Genomic DNA, 22,385 nt, shown 5'->3' on the forward strand with positions numbered 1-22,385 from the left:
GATTAATAGTAGTCTCTGTGTGCGTGTGGCTTTTTGTCTAATACTGTATTAGTCATCTGAGTGTACTTGCTAACGTTGTTGTTGTTTATTTGTCTTGAGTTTATCTACCCTTTTTGTGCTGAAATAGCTATGTTTAAAGAAACGAGTATGTTAAAGATTGTGATTCTTGTAACAGTGTGACCTTTATTTCTGTTTTCTGTTGCCAGGAATGTGTCATATTGTGATTAAAAGTTGCAGCACTGTGAAATACATGTATGAGATGCATTGTGAGATTTGCACATGGTTGTTTAAAAAATTCATTTTCATGAGTACCTTTTGTTATTGTTGTTATGGAAAATGTTAATTGTGAAACCACGCCTGCTGCTTCTTGGTGTCACCAAAAAAAAAAAAAAAAAAGGAAAAAAAAGAAGGTAGCCGACTAAAACGATTTCATGAATTTTTAGAATAATGTGAGATATTGTTGTCAAAGCAGGAGACTGCAATTTTGCAGTTACTGAACGTGGTTGATGGAGTGTTAAAGAGCGTGTGTAACACCACGTTCTGGTCATTAAGGACAGTAGTGGAGTGAAATTCATGTTCTCCGTCAAAAAAAAGTAAGTGTGGAGGTGTTTTGCGGTGACACCAGTGAAGCAGCCGGCACTAGGTGTTGACCATTGTCTGGAGATGCTGCCTTCCCTGTGCTCGGCCGTGGCATGTTGAATGTGGATGTGTGTGTGTGTGGGAGTGTCCACCCTGGTCCATGACCCACCCCTTTTAGACGTAGCCTGGGTACTCATCCACCCCTTCGTTTAACACATCCCCTCCAGCTTTAGAGCAACAGTCATCTACCCCTGCACAAGGCAGGGCAGAAAAAAATTAGGACAGTCATGTCTCCCCACCCCCCAAACCCCCCTCACACTTATCTGCCCCAGTGATGATAATCGTGACCCTCAAATGTGATACGTCTTGGACGCACGTTTCATAACTTTGCAGATCTTACTTGTTGACAAGTGTCTCCTTAAACTGTACAGTATTTGATGGGTTTGCATGATTGATATTAGAATGTATGCACTGTTTATTGCTGCTAGGATGGTGTTGTCTGCATGTGAATATTTGTTACGTATTTACTGGGATTCAAATGAAACGTTGCTGAGAACTTGAGGGATCGAGAGAGTTCATATTAAGTTGGGCTACTTGAATGTTACACACTAGTAATAGCTTTACGCTTGTCCTTTATTGAATTATAGTCTGTCCTCTCATCAACATCACTACCCATTGTCAGTTGTGAACAAGGCGGTATTTATTGACATCTCTTTACCAAATCAAACTGGAAAAAATCTTCACAAAAAAAAAAAGAAGAAAAAAAAAGAAGAAAAGTACCTAAGTGTGATTTGTACCTAAAATTCATTTTATTGTTTGCCTGGAAAAATTAGATTTTGTCTAACTTATCACAGTGCTGACAGTCTGAAGTTATCAGAGTGCTGACACTTATCACAATACTGTGAGTCTGAAGTTATCACTGTGCTATCAGTCTGTAGTTATCACAGTGCTGTCAGTCTGAAGTTATCACAGTGCTGACAGTTATCACAATACTGTGAGTCTGAAGTTATCACAGTGGTGTCAGTCTGAAGTTATCACTGTGATGTCAGTTATCACAGTGCTGTCAGTCTGTAGTTATCACAGTGCTGTCATTCTGAAGTTATCACTGTGATGTCAGTTATCACAGTGGTGTCAGTCTGTAGTTATCACAGTGCTGTCATTCTGAAGTTATCACAGTGGTGTCATTCTGAAGTTATCACTGTGATGTCAGTTATCACAGTGGTGTCAGTCTGAAGTTATCACAGTGGTGTTAGTCTGAAGCTAACGCAGTGCTGTCAGTCAGGTTATCACAGTGCTGTCAGTTATCACAATACTCTGAGTCTGAAGTCATCATAGTACTGTCATTGATCACAATTCACATTGCTGTCAGTCTGAAATTATCACAGTAGTGACTATCTGAAGTTATCACAGCGGTGACTGACTGAAGTTACACAGAGCTGTCAGTCCGAAGTTATCACAGCGGTGACTGACTGAAGTTACACAGAGCTGTCAGTCCGAAGTTGTCACAGTGGTGACTGTGAAGTTATCACAGTGGTGACTGCCTGAAGTTATTGCGGTGACTGTCTGAAGTTGTCACAGTGGTGACTGCCTGAAGTTATTGCGGTGACTGCCTAAGTTGTCAGAGTGGTGACTGACAAGTTAATAGAGCTGTTAGTCTGGAGTTATCACAGTGGTGACTGCCTGAACGAAGTTATCACAGTGGTGACTGCCTGAACGAAGTTATCACAGTGTTGTTGTTTTTCTTCTTTTTCTCAAGGCCTGACTAAGAGCAGTGGGTTACGCTGCTGGTCAGGCATCTGCTTGGTAGATGTGGTGTAGCGTATATGGATTTGTCCGAATGCAGTGACGCCTCCTTGAGCTACTGAAACGGAAACGGAAACTGTCAAATTATCACAGTGGTGACTGTTTGAAGTTGCTCACTTGCTGTCAGTCAGCCCAGCAGCCTGAAGAACAGTTCTCTCACAGAATGTCTTCTGTCACCATCATTACACCACAACCATGCGTTAGTGTCAGGCATTGAGTTCTACACTCCACTGCTTTTAGCCCATTTTTAAAAAAAAAGGTGTTGTTAGATCATATTCAGAGACAGTTCTACACTCTACTCTTTTTAGTCTCATAAATAAAACATTTATTGTTAGTTCATATCAAGAGCTTTAATCTTTGGCGATAAATCGACCATAGATGTAGTTAATTGTTTTTGAAATGGAGGAAGGAGGTTTTGGAAGGGGAGAGCAATAGCAGTTTGTGTTTTTATTTGACAGTGCATCGCTGTGGAAATGAATTATAATGGTACTTTGTAATTCCGTTTTGTTGTCTTATCTTTGCTCTCATTTTTTCTTTCTCTGAACATTGAAAACGGTTGTGCTTTTTATGAAAAGAACAAGAGAAAAGTTGTGTAATTGTGCAGGATGTGTTAAAATCTCATCGTATGAGGATTTTGTCTTTTGTTATCTTGCATGGACAAAGCGGAGAACGTATTGTGACGTTGCAAGATGTGGTCTTTCTGATCACAGTAGGGTTGCAGGATTAGTTAACTCGTCTCATCACAGAAGGATAAAGATGACCGTGGTGTATCGAAGTTTATGTTCCTGGGTTTACCCGCTCAGAAACCAGTGTTCAGTCACAAAAGTAGAATTCCACCCACCCCCACCCCATCTCTTCCCCCCTGCACCTCCTCCCTTCAGTTAGATAAATTAGGTAATGGAAGATTCTTCTCCATTCCCCACTGAAAACAAAGGTGAGATATGAAAAAGAGAAGAAAAAAAAAAGAAAAAGAAAATGCAGCTTCTTGTGATGATATTGATATGGATACTTATATAGTCCCTATCCTCGGTCGGAGACCAAGCTCTAAGCACTTTACAAACACAGAGTCATTTACACAACAGGCTGCCTACCTGGGTAGAGCTGACTGACGGCTGCCATTCAGTTGGGCGCTCATCATTCGTTTCCTGTGTCATTCAATCAAATTTCAGGCATGCATGCATGCTGGGTATGTTCTTGTTTCCATAACCCACCAAACGCTGACATGGATTACAGGATCTTTAACGTGCGTATTTGATCTTCTGCATGCGTATACACACGAAGGGGGTTCAGGCACTGGCAGGTCTGCACATATGTTGACCTGGGAGATCGGAAAAATCTCCACCCTTTACCCACCAGGCGCCACCGAGATTCGAACCCGGGACCCCCAGATTGAAAGTCCAATGCTTTAACCACTCGGCTATTGCGCCCAGGCTGTGTTATTCAAGGCCCAGAGCTAACGTTGGTCAGGGACAGTACAAGTGGAGTGTTAACTCCGGTGCAGGCCACTAGACGCAAAGAGTCAAGTGTGCATTATGGCCGTAGTAGATAGTTATTTGCATGCGAATATTGATGTTTTGATTTTTCATATATATTCATTATCAGTTGAATCTCTGACTCACTTTTTACAAAGTTGATTTAGTAATTTTCTTGAATTGTACTTCAATTTATTTAAAATACTTGGTTTTGACTTCATCCTCCGTCTTACCTGTTTCCGCCAACTTACCCTGCCCCCTGCATCACCTGTGGTTTTATCGATTTATTTGTAAATGATAATGATAGACACAGTACTTGAATCAGATGTCTAAACATTCAGATGTGAAAATGAATAATAATGATAGTAATAACAATAATGATAATAATGATGATGATAATGATAATGATAATAATAATAGATAGTAATTATATTGGAAAACTCCCCATGTAATGGGCTCTATGCACCTCATATGAAACAAAACATATACAATAGTGTATAATAACATATCTCTGCACATGAAAAAACACCAGATGTATGTATCTATACACCATGAATACTACAGTCTGAAAATATGAACAATCACACAGACAGACACACACACACACACACACACACACACACACAGACACACACACACACATGCACGCACACACACACACACACACACACAAATACCTTATACACATACAGCCTGACGCGCTCGTAGATACACACACGTTCATGCATACACAAACACCCACCCACAGACACACACACACACTATATGAGGATTTCAGTAGAGGGTAAAGTGGGGTGGGTTGGAGGAGGAGGAATTAAGAATACTTTAACCTGATGTCTAAACATCCAGATGTGAAAACGAACACTTAAACCAGATTTCTAAACATTCAAATATGAAAATGAATGCTAGAAGTAGAAGTGTATGTTCTCTACAACCACCAGTTATGTGTGACCAGGACTGGACATAAATAATAATATAAAAAAAAAAATTTTGAAAATACAGAATTCCTTCCTTCACTCCCCAAGCTAGCTCCTTCACTCCCCCTGCCCCCTATCCATGCCCCCCACCCATCCCACCCCCTCCCACCATTCCCCCAGGTCCTGTTGAGTGAGTGCCGAGTGTGTGTGACTGTCAGGGCGCCGGTGGGCCGGCCACAGGGGAGGCAGCTCTCGGGCAGGAGGGAGGGGGTGCTCCCACCCCCCACCAACAACTACGAGAGATTTTGGGTCAGCAGACGAAGCTGCGGATGCAGCAGAAGGCCGCTGCGCAGCAGTTGGGGCCCGGACACCCCCTCCACCAGCAGTGGCTGCAGCAGCAGCAGCAACAGCAGCAGCAACAACAGCAACAGCAGCAGCAGGATGTGGGAATGGGGGGACCACCACCTGGCATGCCCCCCTCGTCCATCATGCCCAGAATGCCAGGTGAGGAACCTCTACTGCTGCTGATAAATTTGGGGGGCTGGGGAGGGGTTGCAGGGGGGGTGGGGGGGGGGGGGCTGAAGGACGAACAAAAAAACCTGTCGCTTCCAAATGAGAAACCTCTGATACAGCTGATTAGATAATTTGGGGGGGGGGGGGGGAACTATTGCTTCCTTATGTGGCGGGGTAACAGCAGCAATACACGCAGAAAAAACTACAACAATCCAGTCATAAATACGCTGATGTTGCAGTCCGTTATTGCCAGTAGAAAGGACAGGTCATTTTCTGAAATTAGACTGACAGCAGATATTGTGTCCAGTTTCACTTGTGATTGTGATTGTATGTTGGCTGTTTCAGTTTTCATACTGAAACTTGAAAAGCAGATACTACGTTATGTCAATTTGTTACAGCTTCACATGCAAGAGTGATTGTATGTCGGCTGTTTCAGACTGAAATGGAAAAGAGAAATGTCATTCCTGATGTATGATCTGTCTTTTTTACAAAAAACCCTCTTTTACTGGATTATTTTTTTTTCTGTTTTTAAAACATGCTAGAGTTTCAGTTTCAGTAGCTCAAGGAGGTGTCACTGTGTTCGGGCAAATCCATGTACGCTACACCACATCTGCCAAGCAGATGCCTGACCAGCAGCGTAACCCAACGCGCTTAGTTAGGCCTTGAGAGAAAAAAAAGTAATTAAATAAATAATAGATAAATACATAAAAAAAAGAACTACTACTACTAATAATAATATGTATAAGCCCCAAAAAATTGATGAAGTCAACGATAAGCGTACAAAAAAAAAAAAAAAAAAAAAAAGCATGCTGGAGGGAGTGAGGAATATTCATGTGAAGAGAGGAAAGAGATGTGCATGTGTGGACGCGTGCCTTTCGATGACAGGGGCAGTGCCAGTGTTCAGGGATGGCAGGCCAGGTATGCCGCCAGAACGTTGGCCCATGGAACATCGTATGGTGCGGCCCTCCCACCCTCCCGCCCACTTCCCTCATGGTGAGATCTGTCTGCCTGTGTTGGCTGGCCTTCTCTGTGGGTCAAGATGTTGGTGTCTGTAGATTGTTGTGTCCCTGTGCAAAGTACTGTGGTGTCTGTAGATTGTTGTGTCCCTGTGCAAAGTACTGCGGTGTCTGTAGATTGTTGTGTCCCTGTGCAAAGTACTGTGGTGTCTGTAGATTGTTGTGTCCCTGTGCAAAGTACTGCGGTGTCTGTAGATTGTTGTGTCCCTGTGAGAAAGTACTGTGGTGTCTGTAGATTGTTGTGTCCCTGTGAGAAAGTACTGTGGTGTCTGTAGATTGTTGTGTCCCTGTGCAAAGTACTGTGGTGTCTGTAGATTGTTGTGTCCCTGTGCAAAGTACTGCGGTGTCTGTAGATTGTTGTGTCCCTGTGCAAAGTACTGTGGTGTCTGTAGATTGTTGTGTCCCTGTGCAAAGTACTGTGGTGTCTGTAGATTGTTGTGTCCCTGTGCAAAAGTACTGTGGTGTCTGTAGATTGTTGTGTCCCTGTGCAAAGTACGGGCTTGTTTGTGTTTGTCAGCCTTGTGTCTGTCCACGTGTCATTTCTTATGTTGTTGTTTTTTCTTTTGTGTGTGTATGTGTGAAGTGGGAAGACAGAAAGAAGCAGTGTTTTGCACACTATTACTTACTTATGTGTGTGTGTGTGTGTGTTTAATTGAATTTAAGTGTTTTTACATATGTGTATGATGCGCATTTGTGCTGTGTTTGTAAATCAATATTACTTCGAGATTGAGAGTGGTTTGGGATCTTCACGTTTTTTACTTGGTGTCTTTCACAGTATCTGTCAGTTTCTTCATCTGTCTGCTCTCTGTCTGCCTTTCAGTCTGCATGTGTCTGTCAATATGTTCACTTCAGTCTGTGTGTATCTGTCAATATGTTCACTTCAGTCTGTGTGTACCCGTCAGTATGTTCACTTCAGTCTGTGTGTACTTGTCAATATGTTCACTTCAGTCTGTGTATACCTGTCATTGTGTTCACTTCAGTCTATGTGTACCTGTCACTATGTTCACTTCAGTCTGTGTGTGTCTGTTAATATGTTCACTTCAGTCTGTGTGTACCTGTCAGTATGTTCACTTCAGTCTGTGTGTACCTGTCAATATGTTCACTTCAGTCTGTGTGTACCTGTCAATATGTTCACTTCAGTCTGTGTGTATCCATCAATATGTTCACTTCAGTCTGTGTATACCTGTCATTGTGTTCACTTCAGTCTGTGTGTACCTGTCACTATGTTCACTTCAGTCTGTGTGTACCTGTCACTATGTTCACTTCAGTCTGTGTGTTCACTTCAGTCTGTGTGTACCTGTCAATGGGTTCACTTCAGTCTGTGTGTACCTGTCAGTATGTTCACTTCAGTCTGTGTGTACCTGTCACTATGTTCACTTCAGTCTGTGTGTACCAGTCAGTGGGTTCACTTCAGTCTGTGTGCACCTGTCACTATGTTCACTTCAGTCTGTGTGTACCTGTCACTATTTTCACTTCAGTCTGTGTGTACCTGTCAATGGGTTCACTTCAGTCTATGTGTACCTGTCAATGGGTTCACTTCAGTCTGTGTATACCTGTCAGTATGTTCACTTCAGTCTATGTGTACCTGTCACTATGTTCACTTCAGTCTGTGTGTGTCTGTCACTATGTTCACTTCAGTCTGTGTGCACCTGTCACTATGTTCACTTCAGTCTGTGTGTACCTGTCAATGTGTTCACTTCAGTCTGTGTGCACCTGTCAATGTGTTCACTTCAGTCTGTGTGTATCGGTCACTATGTTCACTTCAGTCTGTGTGCACCTGTCAATATGTTCACTTCAGTCTGTGTGTACCTGTCACTATGTTCACTTCAGTCTGTGTGTACCTGTCACTGTGTTCACTTCAGTCTGTGTGTACCTGTCACTATGTTCACTTCAGTCTGTGTGTACCTGTCACTATGTTCACTTCAGTCTGTGTGCACCTGTCACTATGTTCACTTCAGTCTGTGTGTACCTGTCACTATGTTCACTTCAGTCTGTGTGCACCTGTCACTGTGTTCACTTCAGTCTGTGTGTACCTGTCACTATGTTCACTTCAGTCTGTGTGTACCTGTCACTATGTTCACTTCAGTCTGTGTGTATCCATCAATATGTTCACTTCAGTCTGTGTATACCTGTCATTGTGTTCACTTCAGTCTGTGTGTACCTGTCAGTATGTTCACTTCAGTCTGTGTGTACCTGTCAATATGTTCACTTCAGTCTGTGTGTATCTGTCACTATGTTCACTTCAGTCTGTGTGTGTCTGTCAATATGTTCACTTCAGTCTGTGTGTACCTGTCAATATGTTCACTTCAGTCTGTGTGTACCTGTCACTATGTTCACTTCAGTCTGTGTGTACCTGTCAATGGGTTCACTTCAGTCTGTGTGTACCTGTCAATATGTTCACTTCAGTCTGTGTGTATCCGTCAATATGTTCACTTCAGTCTGTGTGTACCTGTCAATGGGTTCACTTCAGTCTATGTGTACCTGTCAATGGGTTCACTTCAGTCTGTGTATACCTGTCAGTATGTTCACTTCAGTCTATGTGTACCTGTCACTATGTTCACTTCAGTCTGTGTGTGTCTGTCAATATGTTCACTTCAGTCTGTGTGTGTCTGTCAATATGTTCACTTCAGTCTGTGTGTACCTGTCACTATGTTCACTTCAGTCTGTGTGCACCTGTTACTATGTTCACTTCAGTCTGTGTGTACCTGTCAATATGTTCACTTCAGTCTGTGTGTACCTGTCAATGGGTTCACTTCAGTCTGTGTGTACCTGTCACTATGTTCACTTCAGTCTGTGTGCACCTGTCAATATGTTCACTTCAGTCTGTGTGTACCTGTCACTATGTTCACTTCAGTCTGTGTGCACCTGTCACTATGTTCACTTCAGTCTGTGTGTACCTGTCACTATGTTCACTTCAGTCTGTGTGCACCTGTCAATATGTTCACTTCAGTCTGTGTCCACCTGTCACTATGTTCACTTCAGTCTGTGTACCTGTCACTATGTTCACTTCAGTCTGTGTGTACCTGTCAATGGGTTCTCTTCAGTCTGTGTGTGTCTGTCAATATGTTCACTTCAGTCTGTGTGCACCTGTCAATGGGTTCTCTTCAGTCTATGTGCACCTGTCACTGTGTTCACTTCAGTCTGTGTGCACCTGTCACTGTGTTCACTTCAGTCTGTGTGTACCTGTCACTATGTTCACTTCAGTCTGTGTGCACCTGTCACTGTGTTCACTTCAGTCTGTGTACCTGTCACTGTGTTCACTTCAGTCTGTGTGCACCTGTCACTGTGTTCACTTCAGTCTGTGTGCACCTGTCACTGTGTTCACTTCAGTCTGTGTGCACCTGTCACTGTGTTCACTTCAGTCTGTGTACCTGTCACTGTGTTCACTTCAGTCTGTGTGTACCTGTCACTATGTTCACTTCAGTCTGTGTGCACCTGTCACTGTGTTCACTTCAGTCTGTGTGCACCTGTCACTATGTTCACTTCAGTCTGTGTGCACCTGTCACTATGTTCACTTCAGTCTGTGTACCTGTCACTATGTTCACTTCAGTCTGTGTGCACCTGTCACTGTGTTCACTTCAGTCTGTGTACCTGTCACTGTGTTCACTTCAGTCTGTGTGCACCTGTCACTGTGTTCACTTCAGTCTGTGTGCACCTGTCACTGTGTTCACTTCAGTCTGTGTGCACCTGTCACTATGTTCACTTCAGTCTGTGCACCTGTCACTGTGTTCACTTCAGTCTGTGTGCACCTGTCACTGTGTTCACTTCAGTCTGTGTGCACCTGTCACTGTGTTCACTTCAGTCTGTGTGCACCTGTCACTGTGTTCACTTCAGTCTGTGTGCACCTGTCACTATGTTCACTTCAGTCTGTGTGCACCTGTCACTATGTTCACTTCAGTCTGTGTGTACCTGTCACTATGTTCACTTCAGTCTGTGTGTACCTGTCACTATGTTCACTTCAGTCTGTGTGTACCTGTCACTATGTTCACTTCAGTCTGTGTGTATCCATCAATATGTTCACTTCAGTCTGTGTGTACCTGTCAATATGTTCACTTCAGTCTGTGTGCACCTGTCACTATGTTCACTTCAGTCTGTGTGTACCTGTCACTATGTTCACTTCAGTCTGTGCACCTGTCACTATGTTCACTGATGACACGGAGGGTTTGGTCCAGAAGGCGCGGAAGGGTTCAACCCGCGGATCCCACCAGGCGAGGCAGGAGGCATGAGGTTCCCTGTGCCGCAGTCGATGCCTCAGCAGCAGGCGCCCCCTGCAGGCATTGGAGGAATGCTCTCCCCTGGGCTGCCCAGGCCTCCAGCAGATGCCTTTCAGCAGGCACCCCAGCAGGTGAGGTGTTGGTCCAAAGTGTTGGGTGTTTGTGGGGGTGGGGGAGGTTTTGAGGGGTTGTTGTGACTGGGTTGGGATGTGTTGGTGTGTTTGTCTTATGTTTTGGTGCAACACAACACAACACAGCAAAGCACAACACAACACGATGCAGCACAACTCAGCACAACACAGCACATCGCAACGCAACACAGCACAACACCGCACAACACAACACGACACACCATAAGACGACACAACAAAACATGATACGACACACCATAACACAGCATAACACGACACAACAAAACAACACATCACAGGGCAACGCAACGCATCACACCATGCCACACCACAAGTGTCTTACTGCTGTGCACCTCTGGCTGTTCCCAGGCTGTGGCCAACATGCTACCTGCATTGGGTCGCCACAACACACAGTGCAGCACAGCACAACACATCACACAACACCACAACACAAAACATCACACCATAACAGACCACATCGCACTACAACACATCACACCACAACACAATACTACACTACAATACACACCACACCACACCACACCACAGACCACACCACACCACACCCACACAACACAACACAGCACAACACATAACAAGCGTCTCGCTGTGACTGTTTCCAGGCTGTGGCCAACATGCTACCAGCACTGGGTCGCCCAGCGGACGACGAAGTCTTCCAGCAGTTGGAGGGCCAGCGCTCTGAGCTGCTGACGGATCCCGGCAGCAAGGTGGGGGACGAGGGGGTGGTGGAGGCCGGAGTGTCACAGGACAAGGAGGAGGCGGTGGAGGGGGACGGGCTTCAGTTGCCTGGGGACAAGGACCTGAAGCCGTCCATCTCCTCCGAGGACGACAAGCCGGAGGACGATGATCTGCTTAGTGAGTTGTCTGTTCAGGGTTTTTGAAAAAGAAAAAATCTTTTCGTTCGTTCTTTTGTTTAGCGTCTTTTCACTATCAGTGATATTAGACGTAAAAAAAAATTTAAAAAAAAAAAAAAAAATCTTTTATTTTTGTGGAGATGATCTGCTCAGTAAGTGCGTCAGTCGTCAGGGTTTTTGAGAAAAAAAACAACTTTTATTTATTTTTATTAGTTTTTTTATTGTGTTAATTTTGTTTGGTTTTCAAACAGATATTTTTGGCTTATTTCATTTCTAATATGATGATAATGACAAGGAGGAAGGTAGCAGGACGGTTGACTCACTTAGTACTGCCAGTTAGCTCCCCTGACTTTCCCCACAGATGACCCATTTGTTTGGGTAAGAAATAAAATCGCCAAAAAACAGATGTTAGAATTTATGAACTGAAAACTTCCAAACTGATCAGTAACATGACGAGTCAGTTGGGAACAAAATATAAAACTTCATCCTTCTTATGCTATCATACAGTGAGATGATGAAAGTATCCATATTCCTTGTTCAGTATTTGCACACACTGATTACTGGAGTGATGGCCTAGAGGTAACGCATCCGCCTAGGAAGCGAGAGAATCTGAGCGTGCTGGTTCGAATCGCGGTTCAGCCGCCGATATTTTCTCCCCCTCCACTAGACCTTGAGTGGTGGTCTGGACGCTAGTCATTCGGATGAGACGATAAACCGAGGTCCCGTGTGCAGCATGCACTTAGCGCACGAAAAAGAACCCACGGCAACAAAAGGGTTGTTCCTGGCAAAATTCTGTAGAAAAATCCACATCGATAGGAAAAACAAATAAAACTGCATGCAGGAAAAAATACAAAAAAATGGGTGACGCTGTAGTGTAGCGACACGCTCTCCCTGGGGAGAGCAGCCCGAATTTCACACAGAGAAATCTGATGTGATAAAAAGAAATACAATACAATACAATACTTGTTGACAAATCCAGGAAAGCATGAACAGTTTGAAACAGATTAACTTCAGAACATTATTGTGCCACGATAGGGCCCCTACATCTGATTCTGTTGTCTGCCTTGCGACTGAGATGAAACTGGGTCAGACGCCATTGTTGACACGCACTGTTCACGTGAACCAGTCACCACGAAATAACTCCCGTGCTCACGATCACAGCAACACACACTGTTACAATGGTCGCAGTGGAGAGTAAAAAGCGCACAGGTACAGGAGTCATAATGGCTGCCAGAAAAAGAGGGCGCTAGCCAGCAGGACAAAGGGGAGGTTACCTACTTCCGGAAGGTTATCAGCCATAGTTTTGTTTTCTCCGCATAGGCGGATAGTAGTTTGCACAGGACAGGAATGTCAGACCCCTGCCGGAGTCTGCACTAGTTGGGTCACGGTAAGTATGTTATTTAAATGTAATTTTAGATAGAAAATTTCCTGTCATTACGCAAATTAGGTGCAACTCCAAAAATTCAAAACTAACGCCCTGATTGGAGCCCTTCATCTGAAATAGTTGATAACAGTAATGCCCCGATAGGGATCCTTCACCCAGAGTGAGTCAAGTCAGAATGAAAGAAAGTCCTTTATGTCTATTTTAAGCAAGCAAGAAAGAAAGAAAGTGCTGTGTATCTCTTCGAAGCCAGGAAAGAAAGAAAGTGATCTCTGTGCAGGTGCTGACGGGACCTTTGACATCCTGAAGTACGCAGATCCTGAACTGGACCTGGATGACCCCAACCTGATAGAGTCGCTGGACCTCATGGACGACCCCAAGGCGTCGTCGGGAGAGGGGGAAGGCGAGGACAAGAAAGATGACGTGGAGGATAAATCGGATGAGAAAAAGGCTTTGGAAAGGTACTGTGTTCCAGTCATGGTTGTTTGCATTCTGGTTTTGTGATTGCACACACACACACACATGCACACTTACACACACACACACACACACACACACACACACACACACACATGAGAAAAAGGCTTTGGAAAGATAGGGGCATGTGGTCAGTGCCTTGTGTGTTCCAGTCAGGGTTGTTGGCATTCTGGTTTTGTGATTGCAGACATACACACACATACTCACACATGCACGCATGCAGACACACACACACACACACACACACACACACACACACACACACACACACACACACATATCAGATGAGAAAAAGGCTTTGGAAAGGTAGGGGGCAGGATCAGTGTCTTGTGTGTTCCAGTCACAGCTGTTTGCATTCTGCTTTTGTGATTGCACATATAGTCATGTACACACACGCACATTCATGCTTGCACATGCATGCTTACACACACACACACACACACACATACACACACACACACACACTCTCTCTCTCTCTCTCTCTCACATACACACACACACACTCTCTGTCTCTCACTCACACACACACACACACACATACACACACACACTCTCTCTCTCTCTCACTCACACACACACACACACACACACACACACACACACACACACACACACACACATACACTCTCTCTCTCTCTCACTCACTCACACACACACACACACACTCTCTCTCTCTCTCTCTCTCTCTCTCTCTCTCTCTCTCTCTCACACACACACACACACACACACACACACACACACACACAAGTGAATTTTTCTTAAAGCATTCAACGTCTACCACATCGTCCCTTTCTGTGTGTGCAGTGCTGTGGAGGGTGCGGTGAAGAGCGACGTGGACGCCGACATGGAAGGGTCGGAGGACGGAAGCAAGATCAAGGACTTCCAAGCCCAGTTCCTGGAGTTCAGTCAGCGCAGGCAGCATCAGATTGACACCAGTGACAGTTCTGTCACCACACAGACCGCAGAGGGGGAGAAAGGCATGGACGCTGATGACAAGTCTGACGTCAGTCACATTGCTGCTCTTCTGCAGGTACTGTTGGTGTTTGGATCGGGGTGTGTGTGGGTGTTTTGTGTGTGTGTGTGTGTTTCCATTGGTGCTCTTGTTCAGGTAGTGTTGGTGTTGGGGTTGTGTGTGTGTTGTGGTGTGGTGTGTGTGTGTTGTGGTGTCGTGTGTGTGTGTGTTGTGGTGTGGTGTGTGTGTGTGTTGTGGTGTGGTGTGTGCATGTGTGTGTTGTGTTTGTGTATGTATGCGTGTCCACTGGCTCTTCTACAGGTCTGTGGTGTTTGGGTATGTGTGTTATGCTAATGGAAACCCTTACATAGCACTGTTTGTGATGATAGATGAAGTTAGTGATGATAGACGAAGGCAATGAGTGAAATGCTGACGTAGACCCTGACCCCGTGCAGGGGACCAAGCCCATCACCACGCGGCGTGTGGATGAAGGAGACAAGCTGGCCGACGCCGTGTCGGGCACAATACAGAGCATGCTGCAGCGGCCGCCCTTCTCCCACGGACTGCCCGCCTCCTTAGCCAGCCAGGGCCCTCAGCAGCCCTCCCCCCAGGCGGCGGTCCCCGGCCCCTCCAGCCTCCCCTCCCCCAAGGTGTCCCACTCCCCTCGTAGCCAGCAGCCGTCCCCCCGCACCCCAGGCATCCAGTCCCCGTACAGTCAGATGATGGCCGGCCAGCACTCGGCCTCCCCCCACAGTCAGCCACTGACGCCCGGGGGTCAGATGTCCCCCTTCTCCCAGCACGGGTCGGGCCAGTCCCCGTTCAGCCCCACGGTGCCCTCCGCGCAGTCACCCTTCGGGGTCACGGCGGGGACGTCTGTGTCGGCTCCGCAGTCTCCGTACGGGTTGCAGGGCCCGTCACGCACCATGTCGCCCTTCACGATGGCCGTGTCCGGGGGCCAGGTGGCCGCTTCACAGACTGGCCCCCTGCAGCATCTGCCCCCGCCTCAGCCCCCCGCACAGCAACAGATGGTTGGTTTCTCCCGCCTGTCCCCCTCCCTCCCTCACTCTTTCCCTTTGTCACAGCACAGCACAGAATTCTGTGTTCAGACACATGTATGGTACAGCATGTATAGTGTGACACACATGCACACACTGATAGATTCACACAGACATTTGTAATTGTGATTCAGACTGGAAGTTGTACAGATTGGAAGTAGTGCCTTCATCACTCACTTTGTCACAGTATGGCTTAGAATGGTGTCATGTACTGAGACATGTGTACAGTACAGCATGCATAGCTTTGCGTGTGCCATACACGCATTGATGCGTTCACACAGACGTGACATTTGTAATTGTGATTCAATACAGATTGGAAGTAGTGCCTCCCTCACTAACTCCTTTTGTCACAGAATGGTGTCATGTGATTACACATTTGAACAGCGTGCACAGTGTTGCATGCGCATACACACATTGATGCATTCACGCAGACATTTGTAATTGTTATTCATTGCAGATTGGAAGTGGTTGGAATTGATTTCAAGATAATTTGTTCCCCTCCCTCTCTAACCCCCTTTGTCATAGCACGGCACAGAATTGTGTCGTGTGTTCAGACACGTGTAAAGAAAGGATAGTGTATGTGCATACACACATCGATACATTCACACAGACATTTTTGATTGTGATTCAGTACGATCAAAGTGATTGGTTATCCTGTTTGTGTGTCAGTGAGCATTGTTTTGTTGGACGGTTGACCGTTGTACGCAATCGTGGGCACAGCATGCATAGTCACACACACACACACACGTTCACACAGAGACATGTAATTGCTTGAACTGTTAATGTAATTCAGTGCAGGTTGGAAATTGACGTGAATTGGTTTCATATTGATTATTGACAAAACATGTTTGGCTAAGCCTCTGGTCAGGCAAGCTGCTTAACAGATGTGGTGGAGGGTACATGTATCTGGATTCATCCAAACACAGTGACTCGTCCTTCAGTAACTGAAGTGAACCGAACTGAACTGAACTGCGACAAGTGAAGGTGGGGCTGTCAACCCCTTGAGTACCACAGCACATATTACATATGTGCATAGTGATGTCACTGATGACATCACCAGAAGAAGGGAAATAACTGTGGAAAGCTGAAAATTCACACAGTTTATGTAGAGCGGAATTCTCTCCAGACCCTTTTCTCAGTTTTCGGTTTATTGTTTTGGATGTTGTTTTATGACAGAAACGCCTTTTTTTCTTCTTTTTTTTCCCCCCGGTTGATTAATCTGCTGTGTGGTTTTCCAGCTGTCCTCGAGGGCCACCATCACGCCCACCAACCAGTACAACCAGGGCAGCTACAGCCAGCCCCTGGGCACCATCGGGCCCCCTCCCCGAGGGGCCACCCTCACCCCCACCCCCAGCAGCATCCTGTACGGCCAGTCGGCGGTTACCCAGCATGCCCTGCGGCCCCAGGGACCAAGGGCGTTCCCTCCCAGTCAGGACCTGGGCGGGGAGGGGTCGGAGGTCGGGGAGCAGAGGTTGAGCCACCCATCGGCCCTGCAGCAGCAGATGATGCAGCAGGCCAGATTCCCTGGTCAGTTGTCGTGGTGATGATAGTGATAACGAAAATGATGATAATGATAACGATGAAAACAACGATCCATGTTGCCTGGAGCCCAGCTGACCACATAGGGGCTGTTTGCATGTGTGTTTGCGTATGTGTTTGTGAGTGTGCGTATGTGTTTGTGAGTGTGTGTATGTGCAAGTATGTGTTTGTATGAGAGACTGCTGACCCCTGTAATGTCTGACCCCAGTAATGTCTTACTCCTGACCTGTGTAATGTCTGACTGCTGACCCCTGTAATGCCCGACCCTACTGTAATGTCTGACCCCTACTGTAATGTCTGACCCCTACTGTAATGTCCGACCCCTGTAATGTCTGATTGCTGACCCCCTACTGTAATGTCTGACCCCAGTGATTTTTTTATCCCTGTAATATCTGACCCCTGTAATGTCTGGCTCCTGTAATGTTTGACCCCTGAAATGTCTGACTCCTGACGTGTAATGTCTGACTGCTGACCCCATTGTGTTTGACCCCTGCAATGTCTGACCTTTGCAATGTCTGACCCCTGTAGTGTCTGACCCATCCTAACTCCTGACGCGTATTGTGTCCAGCTGCTGACTTGTTATATCTGACTGCTGTTCCTGTTGTGTTTTCAAGACCCTTGTAATGTCTGACCCCTGCAAAAACGTCCCGACTCCAGACCGTTTTCTGGTCACACACACAGGTGCAGCCCAGGGTCTGCGCCCCCCCCTGGCCCCCACCTCCACCCACCCCAGCCTGCAGCACCAGCTGACCCAGGGTCCCCGACCCCCTTTCCCACCCCAGCACCGGCTCGCCTCACCTGGACTCCGTCCACCCGGGGTGGTTGGGGTGCGCACGCCTGGCGCCGCCACCACCACTGAGCAGAAGACGTTGCTGGATGAGCTGCTGGAACAGGTGATGTGATTTTTTTTTTTTTTTTTTTTTTTTTTTTTTTTTTTTTTAACTGACATGTTTTGTGTCTTTCCTGTTCACCTGCAGTAAATGGTAGGAGAGAGAGGGGGGGGGGGGGAGGGGGTAATGTTTTTTGGGTTTTTTTTTAATTAATGATTCCTTATGTTTTTGTTTTTTTTATCTTTTGTTTCTCTTTTCACTGATAAGTTTTGTGTCTTTCCTGTTCACTTGCAGTAAATGGTAGGAGAGAGGGGGGTGTGGGGGGGGGGGGGGGTTGAACTAAACAAAGAAAAAGTGTTGGAAAGGGAAAGTAGACGAGCATGCAGTGTAGCTGATAGAGAGAATGCAATGTGTGTTGCTGTGTCTCAGGAAAAGCAGAGAATGCAATGTGTGCTGCTGTGTCTCAGGAAAAGCAGAGAATGCAATGTGTGCTGCTGTGTCTCAGGAAAAGCAGAGAATGCAATGTGTGCTGCTGTGTCTCAGGAAAAGCAGAGAATGCAATGTGTGCTGCTGTGTCTCAGGAAAAGCAGAGAATGCAATATGTGCTGCTGTGTCTCAGGAAAAGCAGAGAATGCAATGTGTGTTGCTGTGTCTCAGGAAAAGCAGAGAATGCAATGTGTGTTGCTGTGTCTCAGGAAAAGCAGAGAATGCAATGTGTGTTGCTGTGTCTCAGGAAAAGCAGAGAATGCAATGTGTGTTGCTGTGTCTCAGGAAAAGCAGAGAGTGCAATGTGCGTTGCTGTGTCTCAGGAAAAGCAGAGAACGCAATGTGCGTTGCTGTGTCTCAGGAAAAGCAGAGAATGTGTGTGTTGCTGTGTCTCAGGAAAAGCAGAGAATGCAATGTGTGTTGCTGTGTCTCAGGAAAAGCAGAGAATGCAATGTGTGTTGCTGTGTCTCAGGAAAAGCAGAGAATGCAATGTGTGCTGCTGTGTCTCAGGAAAAGCAGAGAATGCAATGTGTGCTGCTGTGTCTCAGGAAAAGCAGAGAATACAATGTGTGTTGCTGTGTCTCAGGAAAAGCAGAGAATGCAATGTGCGTTGCTGTGTCTCAGGAAAAGCAGAGAATGCAGTGTGTGTTGCTGTGTCTCAGGAAAAGCAGAGAATGCAATGTGTGTTGCTGTGTCTCAGGAAAAGCAGAGAATGCAATGTGTGTTGCTGTGTCTCAGGAAAAGCAGAGAATGCAATGTGTGTTGCTGTGTCTCAGGAAAAGCAGAGAGTGCAATGTGCGTTGCTGTGTCTCAGGAAAAGCAGGAGCAGAAGAAGCAAGCAGAACAACAAGCCATGCTGCACAGACCTGGTCAGCCACCAGATCCTGTCATGGTACCAGGTCCTCGTCCAGGTGTGTGTGTGTTTGTATGTGTGTGTGTATGTGCTGCTGGTGTGTGTTGCAGTACACTGCCAGTGTGCTCCGCTTTCAGGGTTGTGCGTGTTGGGTATATTTGTGTTTACATAACTCCAGGGTTCCTAAAAGTCCTTATAAAATGTAAGTACTTGTCTGAGCTTGTGTATGTTGATTTGATGCTGCTGCTGCTGCAGTGGTGTGTGTGTGGGTTTTTTTGTTTGTTTGTGTGTTTTATTGTTTGCATATGAAATAAGTTATATTTTTGTGGTTTACCAATGCAAAGAAAACAGTATCCTGTGTTTCATAGAAAAGTAACGGTAAACATAATTTTAAATACGCATACTTAACCATGACCCAACTAGTGCAGACTCCGGCAGGGGTCTGACATTCCTGTCCTGTGCAAACTACTATCCACCTATGCGGAGAAAACGAAAGTAAATACGGCAGTAAACATAATTTCATTTTCATAAGCATTACGATTTCACATGAAACAGCAAGGTTGTAGTCAAATGATGGGTCATTGTCTCAAGGCCTGACTAAGCGTGTTGGGTTACGCTGCTGGTCAGGCATCTGCTTGGCAGATGTGGTGTAGCGTATATGGTTTTGTCCGAACGCTGTGACGCCTCCTTGAGCTACTGAAACTGTGCAAAACCCACCTGAATGATTATGATTTCAAATCTTGCTAGAATGAGCTGACAGGATGTGGCCTGTCATAAATTACAGTAGAGAAGACAGCACTGGTTGCAATATGCCCAGATCATCACCAATCAGTGGTGTGGGTTTCAGGTATGATACCTCCACAGCATCCCGCCATGTCTCCCCATGCAATGCCACCAAGGTAAGTTTGTGTGTGTGAGTGTGTGTGTTGAGAGAGGGAGGGAGAGTGTGCGCGAGACAGGGAGACAACTGAGTGTGTGTGTGTGTGTGTTAAGGAGGGGGAGTGTGTGTGCATGAGAGGGAGACGTGTGTGTGTGTATGTTGAAAGAAGGAGGGGGAGTGTTTGCGAGAGAGAGAGAGGAATGGTAGTGCTTCAGGCAATAATGATACCAATGACCCAGTGTTTTTCCTCCCACAGAATAGCTGGGTTGTATGCAGAAGTGATAATTATGACATAAGTGTTTTTACCCCCAACAGAATGGCAGGAATGTTAACAATAATGACAAAAATGTAAAAACATTTTTTAACCCCTCCCTCAGAATGGCATGGCTATAAGTAGTAATGATGAAAGGAACACATTGTTTTTACCCCTACGGACTGCCAGGGCTATAAACAATAACAACAATAACACAGTGTTTTTACCCCCCAAAATGCCAGGGCTTTAAGCAGTAATAACAACGGTAGTGACACAGTGTTGGCTATAACCAATAATACCAACAATAGTAACAATGTTGGCTATAACCAATAATACCAACAATAGTAACAATGTTGGCTATAACCAATAATACCAACAATAGTAACAATGTTGGCTATAACCAATAATACCAACAATAGTAACAATGTTGGCTATAACCAATAATACCAACAATAGTAACAATGTTGGCTATAACCAATAATACCAACAACAGTAACGTAATGTTTTTGCCCCGACAGAACGCCAGGACTATAACCAGTAATACCAACAACAGTAACGTAATGTTTTTGGCCCCACAGAACGCCAGGACTATAACCAATAATAAACAGTAACGTAATGTTTTTGCAGAATGCCGGGACTATAACCAATAATACCAACAATAGTAACAATGTTTTTGCCCCCACAGAATGCCAGGACTATAACCAATAATACCAACAACAGTAACAATGTTTTTGCCCCCACAGAACGCCAGGACTATAACCAATAATACCAACAACAGTAACAATGTTTTTGCCCCCACAGAACGCGGGACGAAAACCAGTAATACCAACAACAGTAACAATGTTTTTGCCCCCACAGAACGCGGGACGAAAACCAATAATACCAACAACAGTAACGTAATGTTTTTGCCCCCACAGAACGCCAGGACTATAACCAATAATACCAACAACAGTAACGTAATGTTTTTGCCCCCACAGAACGCCAGGACTATAACCAATAATACCAACAACAGTAACGTAATGTTTTTGCAGAATGCCAGGACTATAACCAGTAATACCAACAACAGTAACGTAATGTTTTTGCCCCCACAGAACGCCAGGACTATAACCAATAATACCAACAACAGTAACAATGTTTTTGCCCCGACATAATGCCAGGACTATAACCAATAATACCAACAACAGTAACGTAATGTTTTTGCCCCCACATAATGCCAGGACTATAACCAATAATACTAACAACAGTAACGTAATGTTTTTGCCCCCACAGAATGCCAGGACTATAACCAATAATACCAACAACAGTAACGTAATGTTTTTGCCCCCACAGAATGCCAGGACTATAACCAATAATACCAACAACAGTAACGTAATGTTTTTGCAGAACGCCAGGACTATAACCAATAATACCAACAACAGTAACGTAATGTTTTTGCCCCCACATAATGCCAGGACTATAACCAATAATACCAACAACAGTAACGTAATGTTTTTGCCCCCACAGAACGCCAGGACTATAACCAATAATACCAACAACAGTAACGTAATGTTTTTGCCCCCACAGAACGCCAGGACTATAACCAATAATACCAACAACAGTAACGTAATGTTTTTGCAGAACGCCAGGACTATAACCAATAATACCAACAACAGTAATGTAATGTTTTGGCCCCCACATAATGCCAGGACTATAACCAATAATACCAACAACAGTAACGTAATGTTTTTGCCCCCACAGAACGCCAGGACTATAACCAGTAATACCAACAACAGTAACGTAATGTTTTTGCCCCCACAGAATGCCGGGACCAGAAGGGGGATGGCCAGGCCCCAGCCGACCAGTGGAAATGGGCGGTGCAGGACAGCAGTTCCCGCCAGGGTTCGCACCTCACATGGCAGGGCAGCCCATGGGGTCGCACGGCCCCATGCCCCCCTTCCCGCCCCCTCCCGCCCAGGCAGGGCAGCCCATGCTGCCCCCCCCACCACCGCAGCCTCCAGTGCCAGCACGTGAGTGTTGTTCTCTGTTGGTTGTACAAGTTGTGCAGGGGTCTGTACATGTTTTAATGTTATTATTATTGCTATTATGAGCATTTATGCCTAATCTTGAAATTAGGCATTTACAGATAGAAGAAAAATTTGAACACACAAGATACAGAACAT

General features: G+C 45.5%; 1 protein-coding gene across 1 annotated transcript in view; it reads left to right on the forward strand.

Annotated features, from left to right (window-relative positions):
• The window catches only part of LOC143290332 (uncharacterized), a 158,286-nt gene that overhangs the window by 78,093 nt on the left and 57,808 nt on the right, over positions 1-22,385 (forward strand). Inside the window, exons 43-54 of the mRNA XM_076599685.1 lie at positions 5,089-5,275; positions 6,170-6,277; positions 10,473-10,645; positions 11,269-11,521; positions 13,182-13,362; positions 14,183-14,408; positions 14,786-15,358; positions 16,624-16,912; positions 17,606-17,817; positions 19,055-19,151; positions 19,941-19,992; positions 22,024-22,232. Coding sequence (XP_076455800.1) covers positions 5,089-5,275; positions 6,170-6,277; positions 10,473-10,645; positions 11,269-11,521; positions 13,182-13,362; positions 14,183-14,408; positions 14,786-15,358; positions 16,624-16,912; positions 17,606-17,817; positions 19,055-19,151; positions 19,941-19,992; positions 22,024-22,232 — 2,560 coding nt within the window. The remainder of the gene's footprint in view (positions 1-5,088; positions 5,276-6,169; positions 6,278-10,472; positions 10,646-11,268; positions 11,522-13,181; positions 13,363-14,182; positions 14,409-14,785; positions 15,359-16,623; positions 16,913-17,605; positions 17,818-19,054; positions 19,152-19,940; positions 19,993-22,023; positions 22,233-22,385) is intronic.

The sequence above is a fragment of the Babylonia areolata genome, chromosome 15, assembly GCF_041734735.1.
Source record: "Babylonia areolata isolate BAREFJ2019XMU chromosome 15, ASM4173473v1, whole genome shotgun sequence".
NCBI classification, from domain to species: Eukaryota; Metazoa; Mollusca; class Gastropoda; order Neogastropoda; family Buccinidae; genus Babylonia; species Babylonia areolata.